Here is a 20,334-nt window from a genome sequence, read left to right on the forward strand (position 1 = left end):
CCACCCATTGCCGGGTCCCGGAATTTCTGATTGTTCATTTTGGGTACCATTCATCATTACTTTTTTTTCGTTGCAGAATTTATTCATATGTAATAGCCGATGTAGTATGGACCTCAATACCTACACAGCAAAACATATGAAACAGAACAGAGCATATAGGATTGAATTTTACCGTAAATATAACTTCCAAGTAAACTTATTGTCTATTGCTTGAGCAAAAAAATTTATTTGAAAGTTATGTTTACGGTTAAATTTAATACAGATTTGTTTGTGAATACGGCCTTTGCCGATGCCATGCTTTGGCAAATATTCTTTGAGAATTCACTTATGATGATATCAAGTCAAGCACACAGCCTGCCCCAACTACCCGTGGCCAATAAATACAAATATGTTTCACGGGAAATATGTTTCACGCGTTTGTTTTGTGCCATTTTACGTACGTTGCCGCTATACACAAGTGGCTACGTGCTGAGCGCGATCAACTCAATGCGCTTATTCGCAAGGTGGTCAAACGAGCCCTTGGCCTCCCTATCACCACTCCAACGTACAAACTCCTCGAGCTTGGCGTACATAACACGCTAGAAGAGATCGCCGAAGCTCAGGAACGTGTGCAATTGACCCGACTCACTACAACCAAGGCGGGCCGCCATATTCTGCGCGAGCTCGGCTTCTTCTCCTCGAGGGCCAGGGACCCCCCAGAGTTGACTCTAATTCCCCGTGAAATCCGCGACCTTATTACGATCGCTCCCATACCACGAAATGTACACCCCGAATACAACAGAGGCAGGCGCCTTGCGCGGGCGACCGCCATTCTCAAGCGCATAGACATGGAAGCGGACAACGTCTCGTTCGTGGACGCCGCTGCCTATCGCAACAACCAAGCCTTCGCCGCGGTCGCGGTATCATCCGCGCAGCAGACTCTTACCTCAGCCACAATCCTCACCCGAAACCCCGAAGTAGCGGAGCAAGTAGCTATAGCTATAGCTATGCTCGACAGCAAACGGGAATTCATCTACAGCGACTCCAGGCCGGCCATCAAAGCCTTCGAACGCGGAGTCATCTCCGACCAGGCGTTACGTATCCTGCGCAATGCGGACCCGAGTGCCCTGAAGCACCACACTGTCATCTGGTTCCCCGCCCATCTCGGCCAGGTGCCGGGTGCCCTACCCAACCTCAACGAGATCGCCCATGATGCAGCGCGCGCACTTACCGACCGCACTGCCACAGGGCAACCTCATCTTGCTGGGTTGGATACCAATCGGGATGCACCAATTACGTACAATGAAATTACAAAGCACTTTTACTTGGAACGCCGCATTTTTCCACCCCCACATCCGAAACTTAACCGACCGCAGGCATTAACCCTACGCCTATTACAGACACACACGTACCCAAACCTTGCCACGCTTCACGTTTATTATCCCGATGCATACCCCAGCGACACATGCCCATCATGTGGACACACAGCGACACTCGAACATATGCTCTGGGAGTGTAGAACAACTGCTCCCGACTCTACCTCAAGCAAGTGGGAGAGGTCCCTCAGGAGCTCACTTCTCGCCGACCAGCGATGGGCCGTCCAGCAGGCCCACGAAGCGGCCGCCAGGTACTCCCTGTCGGTCCCTACGTGGGAGACGCCCGCTACGCGCTAAGCGCGTCCTGCAGGACCGAAATAAAGTTTTTCCATTCCATTCCATTTCACGGGAGAATACTTGAAAGAAACACAAAATACAAAGAAGGAGAAAAAAAATGCGCACAACAGAAATGTACAACGGAAGAATATACGAGTAAGATCGCTGCATTACACTTCGACAGGCGATCAACGCTACATAAGTCGCAAAAAAGACTGCACCGAAAGCACCCTGCAATCATGGTCGTCGTCAAACCTGATGAGGGCTATCTTCTTCTGCATCTTCGTAAAACATAAATAATAATAGCGGGAGGCGAAGTCGAATCCAACAGGAGCCATTCAAAGCCAGCGAGCCACCTGCGTCTACACTCACGCCCATATTCATCGAGAATTCACCGTGGCCATATAAACACATGGGCCACCTGCTCACAGGGTGCTTATTATTCAAACTACGTGTGTGGGAGAAAAAGAACGTCGGATTTCTTTTTCGCGATAAGTCAGGCCTTTTTCATTTCAGAGGCCTTTCTTTTCACTCCACAAGAACACCCCTTGACGATAGACGTCGTTCTGCTTCCGTGCGTACATCTTCGGCGTATGGATGACTCAGTTTTTCCTTTCTGCGTTTTTATTTTTTATATCTTCTCATTTTTCGCCACGCTCCTTGAACGATGCGTAGTTACGACACTGTCAACCGTTCGCAGAAAAAAAAATATTCCTAGCAGGAGGTCTTTTCTGCACGATTGAAGTTTTTGTGCTAGTTTTTTTTCCTTTTTTGCTATGCAAGTTTTCACGTGCGACGTCTCTGACAGGTCGGCGGGAATTTGTACCGAAAGCTTGAACCCTAAGCATTGAGAGAAAAAAAAACAAGGACACGTGCATGCCTGTTGACATAGACGGTGTTAGTGTAGAAACAAAGAGGGCGGGACAGGCTTAAAACAACATAAAACACCAACTCATTCGCGGTTCGCGAAGAACAAAAGAAACAAAAAAGTATAATGTTGGTGCGGGAACAAAAATATAAATGCGGGCTCAGCTTAAAACAAAGGCTAATAAAGGCAACCACTGGCGCATGCGTGCGTGGTTCGCGAAGATTGAATGAATAAACAAAAAAAAGAGAAACACTGCGGACGAACGCGTTTAATCGGCAAAATCTGGGCGAAGTCAGGCGTGTCGACGTGACTAGTAAAGCCGGGTGCGAAAAAATATCACCACCATTACTAGAATCAGAAGCCCCAAACCCGGGAACAGCTATGGCCAGGTAAATAAATGTGACGAGCAAAGTATACAAAAAAAAGAAACAAGAGAGACAAGAAAGGCATGGGTCAGAGGACGACAGTGGAATTTCAACGCCCGGCAAACACAGAAGCTCCGAAGGGAGCGCAGCCATGAAAGATAAAAGTAAAGCAGAAGTGAGCAGACAAAAAAGAAACAGACGATACGAAATGAAAGAAAAAAAAATGGGGGAGGGGGTGAGGAAAAAGGGCAGGGCCCTGCATGACGGTGCGGGAATAAAACGTGAGGAGAATGGCGCGGCTCTCGGAGGCACAGCTGTTACATTCCCGCGCATCGATTTGCTCTTAAGGACATATGCCGACATAAATTCCGCATCTCCTAGGCGGCGCACGCGGTGCTAGTAGTGCTGGCATCCCTCCCTTCTTTCGAACTTGATTTCGGAGGACGACTCGCAACGCTGATAAAATTGAATTCCAGAAATGAATAATGGAAGGATGAGGAACAGGCATGCGTCTCGCGGATGTAAAATGATAAAAAGGAGCGGGAGCTAATAAAACGGCGCATTTAGGCGGGGTGCTTCGGCGGAAGCGTGTTTACAGAGACGAAACAGGAAGAGAATTCGCCGGTGTCTCACGGGTGTCTAGCGACGCATGCACCGCCTCGCAAAACACAAAGTGAAAGAGTAAATTCAACACGAATTGAAATGAAACACTTTCTTCTTGCAAGCTATGGTGAAAGGCGTTGCCAAGAGCTTCAGTAAGAATCTTATATCTTGCACAAAGTCAGTGTGGAACAACACCTCTCACAGTAGAATACAATAAAAAACTGCACAGGTGTTCTTAGCTTCAACGTACAGGCTTTACGCGTACCTGTTCCACCGCCTTCTCTTTCTTTCTTTAGTTTTACAATCGTGTTCTCATTCTTTCGCCCCTTCGCCTGAACCGCTTGAGCGTCGGACTCACGAATATCTTTATCTGCACGCCTGTGTGCGACATGCAACCTACCTGCAAAGATAATAAGCACGTACAACGTTCTTACCTTTAGGTTTAGAGTATAGGTTTCCTTCTACGAGCCTAGTGCATTCTAATGATCGCCCTGCTGTTAGAAGCCATTGTTCGCAGTGGCGTCTCGCTCCTCTTGAGATTTAGCAAAGACGGATGGCTGCAATTCTGATAGCAGGTTTCGTAGAGTTTGGTCGTTTATTTTTACCCGTGTTAAATTGCCTCCTTATTCTGGCGAGTGATGGATTATAAACGGGCTCGTTGAGGCACGCGGCTCCGCCAGTCGTTGCATCATTCGAAGCAATTATCCGAGGTAATAGAATACACCTCAAACTTAGGAACCTCAATCTTTTCTTCTTTGTTTTTGGAAAAATTAGGTATATACTTGTGCCATGATGGCGTGTGTGCATTTCATTTTGATAGCTCGTCATTCGAAAGCACGCATGTTTTACCGCATATAGCGTTTATTCACCACGTGAAGAAGTACCCATAAGAACTTCATAGAATTCACTAGAGTTGCCTTTGCGGCATGACTACAATCTGTCAGAAGAAGCAATTGTGAAAGCGTTCATGAATGAATAATAAAACATGCACAGAACACGTGAGACGCTCTTTATTTGAAACGCTATACGAGATTTTTTTTTTATCTACTGACTTTTGCCAGTGCACAGTTTGGTCTGTTTTATTGGTTAAATAAAATACACTTGCAGCTAGGCTGCTGGTGACGCTATTGTATACTGTGAAGGTGAAATGCATACTGCAGAAAATACGTGCATGTAATTCATTCCTACAGCAACGCTTATTCAGACTTGAAGTGTCCATGCCTAAATTTGCTACAGTACAGCTGCATTTTTCTGGCAGAACATTGACTGTAGCCGTTTAATATGTACAAAATTTCTCACAAAATGTTCCGCGAAAAAAAATTCTCCATTTGTTAAGGGTTGCAGCGCAAGCACGAAAGTGCTAGCAGAATAGTGAACGGAGGTCGAGGAACGCTAGGGACAACACAAGCGTTGTTCCTTTTTTCTTGAAGAACACGCAGATTATTCGTAGATAGGAACCTATAGAGAGTGGTTTCAGACGCTTCACAGATCTTAACCGACACCCATCTTTCACGAGGACGTCGACGCATTCCTTTTTGCCGCCCGTTCCCCGCCTCCCATTCACTTTTCTTCTAGCACTTTCGTGCTTGCGCTGCAACCCTTAATACAATGGAACTTAAGCAACTAGCCCGAATAGCTGTTCTTCTTGAAAAGCTGTCAACTTGTTTGTTGACGCGTGCGATTTGAAGAAATGAATGGTCGTACATTGCATTTAAAATGTTAAGTTAATAATAAAGATGTCACATTCAGATTTCACTTAAACGTCTGGCGCAGATATAAACATAAGAAGATATAAACATAAGAAGATATAAACATAAGAAGATATAAACAAGTAATTTTTTTTTCTTGCGAAACATTGTTTTCGATGCTATAGGTGATCAGAAACCTTCAATAATTAAATCTAGCTTTATTTAATTTGTGAAGCACCACACAAGTAAATGAATAGAACCACCCATTTTCTGGGTTGCTTTACAGCGGTTACTGCATGTTTACGTGGGGTAGGCATGTGTAGAAACAGCGACTCTTACTTTTAAGACGCAGGCTAAAAGCTATGCAGATGCTTCGAAGACGCGAGTTTGCCAGCGCTATCGAAAGCAATTCACCTGCTGTCATTTCGCGTGTTTGTTACTACCTTCTCCCAGGAGCAAGAAGTTGCACGTTCTCTACAGTTTGACAATCGAAATAATGCACTATGCACCATCCGGGGTCACATCGCAGGCAGAGATAGTGGCCCGTACCGTGCTCTGGTGAGCACCTCCCGAGTGCACGTGCTCGTCAACGGATCTCTGAGCGTGCGCAGTCTGGAGACTGGCGACGCGGGTCTCTACCTGTGCGAGGCCTCCAACGGCGTCGGTGCTGAACTCTCCAAGGTGGTGCGCCTCACCGTACGCAGTGAGTGAAAGAAACTATGTACTGAGCATCGCTTTTGCTTGTACGTCTTGGGCTCTTTTGCGCAGAAGGGATACGGTTTGGCCGTGTTATTCGTTGGCCATCACTAAGCAGAGTAGTTAGTGCAGAAGTTGACCCACGGGACACACAAGACGAGTATGAGTACTGTGTCGGACAAATAACCGTTTTCATCGGTTGATCCCACTGACGGGAAGGGCACCGGCACCCTTAGAGTCACCGGTGCTTTTTCTCTGGAACCGCTTTAGTTTGAACAAAGCATTTTCTCAATGCAGTTGAACACCGTATCCTGGAAAACCAACAAATGGTGGAACTGGCCTAACAAAAAGGACAGAGCACTGTGTCTCATAGTTTGACTGGATCGAGTTTCTTCGTTTTCTGACCCGATATGCGAAGACGCATAATATTCCCCCTAGAGGCAGACCTGCTTGCATTTGATGTCTATAGCGAAATTTTTGCCTGAATATTTCTTAAAATCAGTCTTCTATGACCTGTATTCCCAAACTAACTTCATCCTCATCTCGCGTTTTCCTCATCGGTTTTGTGCCTTTAGTGAATTTGATAGACAAAGTGGCTTAATATTTTCAAAGCACTCTTATTGGGATCTTTCACCCTGTTACCCCTTTTGTGCCCTTATAAAGCACGTAGAGTGCATAGAAACCAAAGAAAAAGATGAGATGACTGGTCCTGAGAAGTTTTGGACAAAACTAACTTCACGGGAGTACATTTATACTAATAGAAGCTTTACAAATGTGCGTTGAAGTAAACAAGACTAAAAGGCATTGTGAGTACTCGAAGTGCCACTTACGCAAGCGCAGCAGCAAGTTCTATGCCCTATTTGCACTATCTTCATTTGCCAGTCTGGTTCATTCATTCATCATCCATTATCTGCGTCCAAGTTGTGTACCAGACTGTATTTCGGAGCAAAAGCCTCCATCAGGCTTTCCAGCCTTTTGCTTTTTATTAGTTTTTTTCCTATGTACAGGAAAAAGAAATAAACCTCTATACCCCGCCCGCCAACAATCTTCGCTGTTGTATTGGTTCTTACTGGTCAAAATCAAACGTGTAGATTTAAGCCAACTCTCCCATTGTCGGGCCTTCAAATTTGTTCACGGCTATATACAGCGCAGGAAGAAAGTGCGGAATGTCTTCCTTCGCAAGTTTAGGGGAAGGCAGACTACTGAGCCTGTATACCAACCGAGAGTTCTTCTTCTTCATTTACTTTTTTTCCACCGTTTCAATTCAGGCAGCCCTCGGCTCTCCCCCAAGGAGTCTACGACATCGGCAAAGCGGGCAAGCACAGTGCACCTGCAGTGCGAACCTACCGGCGACACGCCCATGCGTTTTTGGTGGCTTAAAGATGGCGTTCCGATCGCGGCCATCGGTGATCACAGGTACTAAAAAGGGGGAGAAGTTTTGTGTTCACAAAGCATGGATATTTGATACTGCAAGGGTACACGACATGTGATTGCTGTGCTCGAGCGTCTCGTATGAAGTTGTACGGAGTAGCTATGCCACCAAGTTACACGCAACTTAAGCATGGCCCGCTGTTGAGAGAGAATGAAAGGGGTAGGCCGACGGGGAAAATCTGCATTACGTCTATGCTCTTCCAACATCAATTCCACAATAGTAATTATTAAACGGTGCTAAACGTCATCACTGTCCGGGAGCATCGGCCTCGCTATGAAACTTCAACGTAGGCGATACAGCTCTCTTCCGAAAATGTAGGCTCCGCGGGGAGTGAGTGTAGTCTACGTGGAGTCCCTCCACATTTCATATCTTTAATGATGGCATTTTTATCTTGAAGGAGCTGTGAGCAGTGAAACAGCTGCTGCTCAATATTATTTTTCCGTGTCTAATAAAAAAGAGTCATATTGCTCGTGTTTACAGCCCCGTCACTTTTCTTAAGCTGAAGTTTGCATGCACTGACAGCAAGCACTTCGGTATGGTGCTGGTGCGACCAGGTAGATTATTGAACTTCCGCGAAACCAATCCTACAGGTGCTTTTGTGTTGGTGAACGTATTATTTGTTTGTTATTATTGTTGCTTACCTATAATTGTTGGTTAACGTAGAGGGCTATATAAGTTATAAAGTGCTGATTATTTTGCGAATACAGGCTGTAAGCCTAGATAACGAGCTCCCAGACAGTTTACTAACAAGTTGAACATTGGTGTTTTGTTCAACATAAGAGTAATTAATTGCATAGTACGTGTAAGTGTGCAGCATTTACACTTCTGAAGCAGTGTGCACCTCGCTGTGTATGCTTTCGTGAGTGAGCGGCAAGCATATAACATCATTTGCAGATATTCTCAGGTTGAGCACGCTGAGGCCAGCAATGCGAGATCCACGCTCACCGTCAGGGACACCCAAAAGTCTGACAACGCCCTGTTCACCTGTCATGCATCGAACGACTTTGGAGAGGACACAACAAACATTAATCTCGTCGTTCAAGGTAAGCCGTTCTTTAAACTGCCTCTAATCCACTCGGCGTTGAAGACGAGAGAGTGGTTTTCTTACTCGTCTTCACTATCCTTCCTAGAGACGCTATCTCTTCTTCATCCATTGCCTTACTCGAATATAACGAGATGTTTTTCCCCCAGATTTTCAATATACCTTAAGTAGATCGGCGCTTTACAATGAAATACAGAAATAACAAAAATACTACAATTTTTCTACTTTTTCTTCTTGTACGCAATTAAATATCATTCATTACGTTACACCTCTCACACCCCTCACGTGTTAAAATCGAGTAAATGTGGAATGTCTACATAAAAACGCGGAAAACATGAGCACTATGCATTCAGTCTAGCAGGGGTTTACGCTTCTCACGTATAGGCTGTTATTCTCGTTTGGGCACTGGAAAATATTTAAAAAAAACTCTCTGCTTGGTTAACCTCTCTACTTTCTCTCTTTCTCTCTTTCACAGATGTTCCCGGAATACCGGATAACCTCCAAGTGACCGAAGCATCCAGCAGGTTCGTGCGTCTTGCCTGGACAGAGCCTTTCAACGGCAACATGCCCATCACGCAGTACCTTCTGCGATGGATAAACAAGGAGGGTACGTCATCACCTTGTTGCTTCGTATTACTTCACAATAAGCGATTACCTTTGTATCAACTGATATGGTGGCTGTCTGGGAAGACGTGCTTTCACAATGTCTCGCAGTATACGTACCGGGACATGCTAACTAAAAAATTAATACTTAAAAGTAGACGCACGCTGCCTTCTAGGTGTTTCTCTCATTAACAGTATTAAGGGAATAGCCTTAGATGCCCCATAAAACAGAAAAAAAACTGACCGTCGTCATCGGCAATGCCAAAACGAGTTTGATGCAAGAAGTAACCATAGTGCGATGACGTCCCCATAACATGTCATATATTCACTGAAGTTATGACGTTATCTTCACGTAACACAGCATACCGTCACATGACTTCGTCGCTTGGTCAAACATGTACCGATCGCGGACGCAGTGCAAGCTCATGTGATGTTTACAAAGCTTGAAACGCCTGGGATCCCAGTGCTTGTGCGAAACGAGGTTATGTACAAAAAGGCTAGTGCAGAAAGATCAATACATTGGCTAAAAAGAAATAAAAGAAAGGTGGCTTTAGACTTTGAGTCAAAAGGGGAATGATTATAACACCTTGTAGGGGAATTATTATAGCACCTTGTAGGTTTCCGTATCGTCTTCAGTTGGCGCATTGCAGCATATTGACAAAAAAATAAGAATGCGCACAAATCAACCTAATTTATTGCTGTGTTGAGAACGGACGTATCATGATGTGCAGACGACGATGGCGATACGTTAGTCACATGTGACTGCTTTGCAATGAACAGTAAGCTCGTTTTAGGAATGAATGAATTTTCCTGAGCGGACTCACGTTTTCGTTTTCGCACAGGCACGTGGGAAGACAGTGTGACTGTGTCGGGCACCGAGACCAAGGTGACCGTGCGGGGACTGGAGCCTTCCTCGTCGTACTTGTTCACCGTGAGAGCAGAGAACGCCTTGGGGCCCGGCGATTACACTTCTGCGCTGGAGGTGCACACCGACGATGAACGTAAGTGGCCCTTCAGTGAATTGCCGAATGAAAACGATTACCTAAGCTTTCAAGCGTTGAATGAAATAATAGCACAAAACAAGGGACCATATATTTGAGAATCTAACAGCCTACCATTTTGCGCAGCTTCGTGAAACGCGACGTTTCAACTTTGTTAAGTTTGGGAAAGTCTAAGCCGTTGGAGAGCGTAGTCTGCGTATGCTTAAGAACGTTTATGTATCACACTGGTGCACTCCTTAATTATTTTGCAGTGTGTGCATGCGTGTGCGCGCGTGTTTTTTTTTTGTGTGTGTTCGCGCGTTGTCAGATGTTGCTCCTGTTAATTACACCAGCTTCGCCGAGGAAAAGCAAAAAGAAAAAAAAAGAAACGGCAGGTAGTTTGCCTACTTGACGTGGCAGATATATGCGACGTCCCAGGGACATTTTGGCTGGCTGATATATGTCCTGATTTATCTTCCCTCTACACTTACTTGACCATCTGATAGGCAATAGCATCCTCTATAGAGTCATATTGGCCCTTGGTTGATGTTTATACCAAGTCATTTTTTTTTATCACCTCCCTCTACTTTCGCCAACTGTTACAGAAGCGGCACTGCTTGAGCAATGGTCCATTCGCTTCGTTTCGCTTGGCGACTCCGATTGCCCTCATTAACGTTATCCGCGGAGAAAGCAGCGGGCACTACACCTAAGGGCCTCACGCCGCCACAGATCTATTTTGTGACGCAGCTGCCGTGTTTTAAATAAGGGTGACCAAGCCATAGGCTAGAGTGTTGCACGACTGCACATGAAAGCGCCTGTTCGGCATAAACCTTGATATATACCTTCCCGAGCATATCTGCAAAGACGGCCATCCGCCATCGAAGTGTTTCTGTTTGTAAGCACGTCGCAGTGTAGAAATTGATGCAGCAGTCGGTACACTTAAGTAGGAACGTCAGTTTGGATGTTTTCGTGCCAGAAAAGTGTCGCTTCGTAAGCTAGTACTCAAGTAGTATATTCAGTATAAACCTCGGTAACTAGCATATTCAGCGGAAGGATGTTAGGTGACGTTCTTATGAATACCATGAGAAGATGCAGCTTTCTGTGCATATCGAGAGACGAAAATCTCTATAGAACAACTGGATCTTTTAGAAATAGAACATGCCATAGCACAGTGCCTGTGTGCGCCAAGAACTCTTTGAATATCTGGAATTTTAATTACCCACCTTCTTCCGCCTTGTAATTTCTGTGATATGCTTCCCCCCGTTACGGGTACACAGCACATGTGTAATAATTTTGTGTACATAACATTTCTTTTTTTTCTCTACGTTCGCAACTTTTGTTGTTCCTTTTCGTTCATCAATACAGCCAGCCTTTCGGTAGGTTTATTTTAATACTGTATTATCATGTACTATACTTCTCATCATTCTACTCACATATGTCATCTGGTGCTTATAGCACAATTTAATTATATGCATTGAAGATTATATGCGAAAATTGGTTGACTTTGGCTAATAAAAGAGTTTGTCACAGCAGTCTTTGGCAACTTTAGACATGTGTGTGGCAATATAAGAAAAAAAAGAAGCTTATGATTTGACCATTTAAACTCATTTGATGGTCGAACGATGATGACTGTCAGCCAGAACAAGTGATGATGTTTGGCTGCTGTTCAGATTAGAATGAAGCACATAATAGATGCCTACAATATTATCAACAAAATGCGTTCAATGAAATTGGAAATCTGTATATGTTGAGCCGACTCACTGTCTCTTTACAAGACACCTAATTCTGAGCTGAATACCTAACGTATGTGTTAATAGTTTTATAATTAATCGTTTCTTTAATTCACGTGCAAGTGATATACCCGTTGCTTGGCTCTACTACGGTGTCGTTGCAGCTCCTCGCAGTGCACCGAGTAACGTTCACCTCACGCCTATCGACTCCAGAAGTATAGCAGTAAAATTCGAGGTGAGTGAATTCCGTACATCTGTGAATATGCTCATTCACTAACTTCCCCAATGGTCGTCTGTAAACATAGCAATTATTTTTTTTTGTAAAGTTGGGTTCTCTACAGGTTACAGCAGCAAAGCACAAAAATGAATTTCTAGTTTACGAGTGGAAATGAAATGAGGCACAGCTGCATGGCCTCGTAGTAGTTAATTGTATGCACGGACACGCGCTACTTCTCTTCGCAGTATACGTTCACAGACGCGTGTGAGAAATGTACGGGCAGGGGCCTACAGAGCTGCTGCTCTAAAGACTTGTCCGTAGCAATGCCAAGTAAGCTATATATATATATATATATATGCCTGAACTGTAATGATGTCGAGTAAACGTATAGCATGCAACCTATCACATTTGCCACTCGACGTATTTTCTTTCTCTTGTTCTGAAAATGTTGACGCTCTTTCGGGGATTGCCAAGGTGAACGCCGATGCGTCAACACGACGGCATATTACTGCAGCCACTGGTCTTGCTTCAAGTCGACTACACTCCGACGAGTTTTAGAAGTTTTAGTCTGAGGGACGCCGAAGTCCACAATATCAATTCTAAATATGGCAAAGCAGGACTGCATGTGGAGCCACGCGGGATGGTAAAAGGTCAATCAGAGGACGAAAGGCCGTATTTGCCTGCACGACGTAAGGACCTACAAACTAAACCCTTGCGATCTAACTTTCGACCTGACTGGTTTAAGGCATTGTTGCGTGATGCATCACATGCGTTTACCTTGTTCCAAATCATAGCCATTGGAGTCGCTTGGTGGATTCTATGCTGAATGGTTGTGCCGTCCGCAGTATCCGACAGCAGCGTAGCTCTCGCCGATTGGCCCGCCGTCCGCAATCTGCTTGTGCCGTGTAGCTCTGGCCGTTCGGCTCCCCATCCTCGGACACCCTCGGCCGTGCCCCCCATCTTTCCTCTCTCTTGTTTCCTCTTTCTTCAGTCGTGGGCGGCGAGTGCTTCATCTTCTAAATATTTCTCTTTGTTCTATTCTTTTTTATCCTCTTACCTCATCCCTTACAAGAAGCTTAGCTATGCCGCAAATTAGGACAGAAAGTAGCTCCATTTTTTTTCCTTCAAGAACCACTTATTCAACCAGGAAACGAAAATTATCTTTCACTTTCGCAGTCAGGTCCAGTTTTGAGTCACCACTTTGGGGATTGATATCACTATGCTGAAATACTGGTATCATATATCCGTCACAAATGACCTCTTTATGAGATATGGCAGCATCGGCCTGCAAACTACGTTAAACCCCACATATCAATCAGTTAATCTCCTGAACAATGAATTCATACCTAAACACGGGAAATGCCATCTTTCACATGGCAACCTTAGCTGGCATCTCGTTCACGTTTCCCGCTCTTATCATCTTGACCGTCCCGGCCAAATTGCGGTAGACTACATTTCGTGAAAGCGGCCCGCTAGCAGAGGTTAGTTTGAGGCAGCTGGGTTAAGCGTCTTTTCTCAATCTTTAGATATAACTCATACAAGGAACTTGATTTTATCCAAGTATTTTGTTGATGTTTTCGAGAAGCTGCACCTGGAAGTCGAACCAGCGTGTATCTCTCCCTCCCCGCAACCAGCACCCGTCCTCTCCCAGCCCACCGGGCAGCAGCAGCAAAAGCGGTGACGGGCGAGTGGACGGCTACTACGTCGCCTACCGTCGACAGGGCACGTCAGAGCCCCTGCGCTACCACACGCTGTACGAGCGCGAGGGCGTGCTCTCCGACTTGGACAAGGACACCCGCTACGAGGTGCTCGTGCAGGCGTTCAACGCCAAGGGACCGGGACCCCCGTCGGGCACTCACGTAGTGCGCACCTTGGCGGCCGGTAAGAGCGAGCAGTGAGCGTTCGGGCATGTGTGTGCATGTGCTTGTTAATCTAGCCTTTTAAGCTGAAAACTCTTCCAGGATGCATTGGGTGACTTTTCGGATAATTGCTACTTTGCTTGCTTCAGATGCTTGGCAGCGTATGAATCTAGTCTCTTTCTCCTTTGTTTCCATTCTCTTTCCTCTCTCTCTCTCTCTCTTTTATACTCACATTCCCCCCAGCCTAGGGTAGCAAACAAGGCATGTGTCTGGTTAGCCTCCCTTGTTTTTCTGTTGTTAATCCTCCTCCTGCTCATATCCTAGCAATCACTCCACCTATGCGCCTTTTTAAATCTTCCTGTCATCAGCAGCTCGATTACGTCCACCACAGAGCAAAGGCCTCTTTTACGTTGCGCCCACTAACCCAGTTTCTTTTTTGCCTGCTCCAATCACGTTATTTCCGGAAGCTTTATATCTCATCTGCCAATCCAAGATTCTGCCTCCCCTTGCGCACTTTTGTAGAATATATAGTTCCAGAATTGTGATCCTGCAAAATGTATACATGAGTTAGATCTCACACAGATATTGTACTGGAAGGCGTGAGCCCGTGTTTGGTACAGTACTGGACAATTCGAAGAATGTTGTCTATCTCGCATATGCATTCGGGACGTATCCTGTCGAAGTTTGTCGAGCACAGCCTTGTCTCCAACGTTTAAGCTGCAGCAGGACCAAATGGAAGGCCCAATTTTGCCAAGACCTTGCCTGGTTTTCGGTTACGGTATAAATTTGTACGGAAGCTAAGCACGCGGATGAACTTAGGGTGTAAATGCAAGAAACTAAGAGTTAGGAGTGCCATCAGAAACAGCCCATCTTGATTGTGAATGACATATATACTTGTGCAAATAGGACAGCTGCAATGTATTCTCGTTATACAATTTTAGTCTTAACCCATCACCTCTCGCTTTCTTCAGGCATATCCTAGGGTGGTAACATAGCAAAGCACTGCTGAAAACATTAACGGGAAAAAGAAATAATTGAAGCGATTTTTCACGTTATTCCTTTCCAACCATTTGTATCGCAACGAGTACAATCTTTAATGCCCCACGGCTGCTCAATCCTAGCAAAAGCTCTATACAAAAAGCGGTCGTTTTTATTCTAACAGCTGTTGCAGAATGCTAAGATGGAATGTCATTTCTCTCGTCTAAAATAAGTTTACGTCAGGAGATACGAAAGAGGAAAGTGATGTCCAACAGAACGAAAATGCAAGAAAACTGAATGCCAGAATAATAAAGCATACAATCGATAATTTTATTTACTAACTCTTGCGGTGGTTGAATAATTCAACCATGAACATTTGTTAAACCGTTCTTTTGAATGTTTGATACCGTCAGAAGTTTTGTGAGTTGGTTTAAACGGAATTACTACACTTGAATTGTCCTTCACATGTTTAAATAGATGCCACCGTTTGATTACGTTGCCGCTCGTCAAAGTGTATGCTGCTTGCACGGAAATTATGCTGATACATCTTGGGTTTGACAACGTTCTTGAAGTACTGATTTATCTATAGCCCGGTTCGAGCTTTCAAAACAGAGCATGGGTCTTAATGTTCACACAGCCGGAAAAAAATTGTGTATGTGATTTAGTGGATTCACAAACGCAGACACGCAGCGTACGATAGTTATACATATTGCATGCGTCCGTGCAATGTCCATTGCAATCAAGATGCAACAACAGCAATGCTTCTTTTTTTTTCATTTGGGTCATATAACATCGGCATCTTCGTGGACCATAGAGGTGAGTCAAAGCAGATTTCGCGTCTCTGATGTTACAGATCCCCCTCCACCGCCAACATACCGTGTTGTGGGCACTTCGGCTCGGACCGTTTCGCTGGCTTGGGAGAGGCCGGCCATCCCATTTGACGATCCACCTATAAGGAGTAAGCCTGCCTGCTCCATTATTGAGAAAGTAGCGTGGTTTACCGATCGAATACGCAGCGTGTTCCTGGAAACCTATTTTCTTGGTAAATTTGCGAAGAAATGGTAAACATTTGAAATATCCTTATTCTTCAGGATGAGTTCAGGTGAAATATACACGCGTTTAGATAAAAAAAAAACTCTTCCTGTGGAATGCAACGTTATTATAATACCATTCATACGTCATTCAAAAAGTCCTTGAGGAATTGCATGGCATCTGCATGTCCACTCATTCTGTTTTTATCGAGTGACCGTGGTGTTCGAACGATAGCGTGATCACCAAATTTGCCCACCCAGCATCTTCTTCAGTGCATGGAATTAGCAAGGGCCCGAACATATCGCTGTGGAAATACTAGGCGTGTTTCAGACATTTTTTATCTGAAGAGAATAATTTAGTGAGTGCATTCACCATACACGAGAGCTGAAAAATCCGCAGCTTGATATGTTGCAAGCTTTCGAGTGGAATAACGCGTGAAAGAAAGGCTCTATAACATTCTGTGAGGAAGTTGCGAACTTCCCTTTATCCTAACGAGCATTAGTCTCAACTAAGAATACCGAACTACGTGTGTAGTAACGAAGCCTACGCATAATGTCCCGAATGAAATGGTTGCAGCAAGTGTTCAAACAGGAAGAAAATTCCTTAAAAGAGAGAAACACAGCGCAAACTTCAGACAGACACAAGATGAAGAAGGCACAACACAAGCCTTCTTCATCTTGAGTCTGTCTGCGCCTTCTTCTATTTGTGTCTGTCTGAATTTTCCGTTGTTTTTCTCTCTTTGAAGCACGAACCAACTCGCTCAAGCCACAACCCCAACAAGAAGATTCCGGCACCTCCATTTATCATTCTCTAACACCGATGCGGAAACGGTGTTTTTAAGTGTCTTAAGAGTACGTAACGTCTCTTTCTACGTTTGCGGATAAAAGGAAGCGCATAAAAACCAGAGTACTTTTTATAACCTTGTGTATTGCTACAAAGTATATTTACGCTTGCCTCAACACAGAGAGAAAAGTGCAGTATGGGGCCTGCTTTCCATTGTTTTTAACGCGATAGGGTTATAGAGCTCATGTCGCAGAAAACCCGCCACCGGCGTCGGCCCCGTTGGTTGTGAGCGAAAAATGGTCTGTGACCGAAAAATCAAGTTACCGAGATAACAGCGGGAGGCCGCTACTTGTCCACGCGTGCGCGCGCGATCACACTGCAGAATCCGCACATTCGAGAAAAAAGTGCTCAAGGTCACGAGGCGCGGTAGGTTTTGTCCTGCCATCCCTTCCTGCTTAGCTTCCAGCGCTTTCGTCGGAACGATAGAAGAGATAATGCAATTGCAGCATGCGACAAACCTTTGTAACTCCACTCGCACTGGACGGATTCTTAAAATTTTTGCAGTGTTGAATTCGTGAGGAAGTAAGCCCTTCTAGTGAAATCATTCCGTGGTTACTTAAAATAGTGTTTCAGGGCCCCTTCAACGAATTTTGTTCGACAGGTGTCACGATGAAAAGGAGCCCATTTAGCGATAATATAGCGCGCGCTGGTCCAATCTAGTGAGTGCGTGCGTGTGTATGTAACAAAACATATGAATAAGTATACACAGTAAGTAAGTAGTCCGGCTGCGGCGGCTGCATTTCCGATGGAGGCGGAAATGTTTTAGGCCCGTGTACTCAGATTTGGGTGCACGTAAAGAACCCCAGGTGGTCAAAATTTCCGGAGCCCTCCACTACGGCGTCTCTCATAATCAGAAATGGTTTTGGGACGTTAAACCCCACAAATTAATCAAGTATACACAGAACGGTTGAAGGGTGCACCAGGGGCCGGATTTCGCTATCGCGTTCTACTCTTAAAGCGAAGCTTAAGGGTCCCCCATTTTTTTCTCTCAACTCCTAGTAAAGTACGTCAATGAACAAAACCGGTAGCCGTTCTGCGCACGTGGTGAGGAAAGCATAAACCGTCATGACTTTATGTCCCAGTGTTCAGTTACATTAGCGTTTTGCGCAAAACGCGAATGTCTCCACGACTTTCCTCCCCCCTCCCCCCCTATATCGCGTTACGCATGATTCACAATAAAACTAGCCACTATGACCAACTTCGAAGCCCGTAAACCTAGTGAAATTTTCAATAACCCGGTGAGGTGAGCACCTCTAATTTTCTTACATTGCCCTCTCTACTTCTTCACTGAACTGTCACCTAAATCCACTTCATCCGTTTCAGCGCCGGCATTCTAACTAAAGCATATTTCTTGATGTTCCTTAAGTCCAATCTTTATTTTACATCTGCCTCTTGCGCAGATTACTACGTGTCATGGCGACTAGAAGGTGACGAGCACTCGTGGCGGGAGCAGTCAGTGGGCGGCGACCGCACCAGTTTTTCGCTGTCCGGTCTCGCGTGCGGCACGAGGCACCAACTGCGCATGCGCTCAGCCAGTGACGTTGGACGTGGGCCCGAAGGGAATGTCGTCACCGCCTCCACTGAAGGAAACCGTAAGTTTTACGCATCAGTGCTGTTAAAGCAAGTCAGTTGGTTGAACTGCTCTTTTATGATCTGTACAGTCAAATATATTCTGGCCACTGCCGTTTCGGGTGACTCATACCTTTGCAATATTTTAGTGAGTGCGCTGTCATGATGCTGGTCACGGATTCAATTGGTTCATCTGCCAGCCGCATGTCCTTGCAGTCGAAACGCATGAACATTCTTGTCCTCATTTTATTTTCATGGATAATAAAGTCTTAGTAAGACCAGACAGAAGCCGGTGAAACAACGTTTTCTCGTAGAGTCGTGCTCAATCAGTTTCCCCTATGGAACCAGAGTCTGCCTGTAGATATGAACACGTCAACGCAAAGCTCGAAGATAGAAAAAGAAGTTTTATAAAGAAGCTTTTCTTCTGTCTCGCAGTTTAAAGCAGGAAACTTCAATGATAGGTTTTACACTTTTCAGAACGAAGACAATCGAGAATTGAGTACTTAAGCTAAAAAGCTTACCGGCATTACTTGCGCAGAAATGACAAGGATGTTTTATGGACATCGCAAGACTCCCCATGATGCTGTGTGTATCATTTTTTAAAATAAAAAAATTTAACGCATCTCCACGAAGTGTATGATGACAAGCGGGTGAAGCTAGGTTTTAAGGTCCATAATATCTACGTCGAAGTCGCCGACTAGGATAAACGGCAGACAGATGGAAGTACGGAGAGGTGCATGACCACACGGAAGCATGGACGGATGGACAGACATATGAACGGACGGATGCATGGACAGATAGACAGATGGACGCACGCACGGACAAACGGATTAACGAAGGGACGCAGGTATGAAAGAATGAACAGATGGATGGACAGACGCACGAACGGGCACACGCATGGACGGATTGCGCAGGTGATCATGTATTGTGCTGTCCCACAGGTGATTGATGTGCACACAAAATCGGTTTTTACACTGTTGTTTATGTTTTCATTGTGCAGGTGTTCTGTTTTTTGGTTTGAGTTTCATGAAGCCTGACTGGCGCGGATGACAAAAAGGCTAGGCTCTAAGGAGCTTCGCCGCCAAAACACGGAGAAGTGCTTTCATGATAACAGCCTGTTACTTTTTGTAGGCCCCGTGCTCCAGCAGCCAGATCGCTTGGTGGCGAGCAACTCCAGCGCCGCCTGGCTACACCCCGAAGCGTGGTGGCACGGCGGATGCCCGATCAGCCATTTCACCGTCCACTACAGACGCAGCACCGAGACAGACTGGACTCTTGTGTCCAGCCACCTGCCCTACAGGCTCGACGAACCACTGGTCCTCTCTGACCTGCAGTCGGGGTCCTGGTACGTGCTGCTCATGGTTGCCCACAACGATGCCGGCAGCACCACGGCTCAGGTCAACTTTGCCACACTTACGCCTGATGGAGGTTTGTTTCGTTCTGGCTTCTGCAGAAACTTATAACCGTGAACTCTTGCCACGCCGGCCTCGAAATGCCAAATGTTCAGCATGTTTCCTAGTCACCTGCCGTGGTACGATTTTACAATGTTCGATTAATGGCACAAACGTCGAAAATATTTCACTTGGGGAATGATTGCAAACCCTTGTTGCATAACGGTAAGTAAGACAAAAGTGCTGGTGTGGCTTGGGTTGGTGGCTGCAATGTCGTGAGTTTGGGAGGGGGGTAGGAAAGCATGATGTGCCGCTTTTGCGCTTCCCTGCTGACGCCCGTGATTGAGGGTTTGCGTTCGAAATCACTAATACTTTATCTAGAATTAGAGCTCATGCACTTCAACAGGTTTGAGGTCGATCCAAATGTGTCATAGATACAGAATCTTTTTTAAGTTGTTATTTAAGTCAGACTAAAACCGCATATGTTACTTGTGTTTCAGACGTGCCTTCACACAAGCCACAGTTACTGGATGCCAAGATGGCGTCCTTCTACCGGCACCTAACTGTGACGTTGCCCATTGGCAGCTCAGTGCTGGTGCTCGTCGTGGTGCTGGCGGTGCTTTGGTGCGTGATGCGGCGCCACACGGACGATGGCACTGTTGCACAAAGCACGCCACAGGGTGAGTTAGGCTTTCTTTCTACATCAACAGCTTGCTCAGAGATACTCGAACAGATTGTATTCATGCAGAAAGTGTAGGAGTGAGAGCTGACATGGTCCATGGATTCAACGACCAAGTTTGTGTGGCC

General features: G+C 45.4%; 1 protein-coding gene across 1 annotated transcript in view; it reads left to right on the plus strand.

Moving 5' to 3' along the window:
- Positions 1–20,334, plus strand: part of LOC119169279 (cell adhesion molecule Dscam1) — a 160,555-nt gene that overhangs the window by 133,674 nt on the left and 6,547 nt on the right. Inside the window, exons 12-22 of the mRNA XM_075879613.1 lie at positions 5,685–5,858; positions 7,120–7,267; positions 8,178–8,326; positions 8,801–8,932; positions 9,771–9,929; positions 11,803–11,873; positions 13,490–13,736; positions 15,546–15,650; positions 17,968–18,159; positions 19,268–19,564; positions 20,028–20,207. Of these exons, the coding sequence (XP_075735728.1) occupies positions 5,685–5,858; positions 7,120–7,267; positions 8,178–8,326; positions 8,801–8,932; positions 9,771–9,929; positions 11,803–11,873; positions 13,490–13,736; positions 15,546–15,650; positions 17,968–18,159; positions 19,268–19,564; positions 20,028–20,207 (1,854 nt within the window). The remainder of the gene's footprint in view (positions 1–5,684; positions 5,859–7,119; positions 7,268–8,177; positions 8,327–8,800; positions 8,933–9,770; positions 9,930–11,802; positions 11,874–13,489; positions 13,737–15,545; positions 15,651–17,967; positions 18,160–19,267; positions 19,565–20,027; positions 20,208–20,334) is intronic.

This window comes from Rhipicephalus microplus, chromosome 2 (genome assembly GCF_043290135.1).
Source record: "Rhipicephalus microplus isolate Deutch F79 chromosome 2, USDA_Rmic, whole genome shotgun sequence".
Taxonomy (NCBI): domain Eukaryota; kingdom Metazoa; phylum Arthropoda; class Arachnida; order Ixodida; family Ixodidae; genus Rhipicephalus; species Rhipicephalus microplus.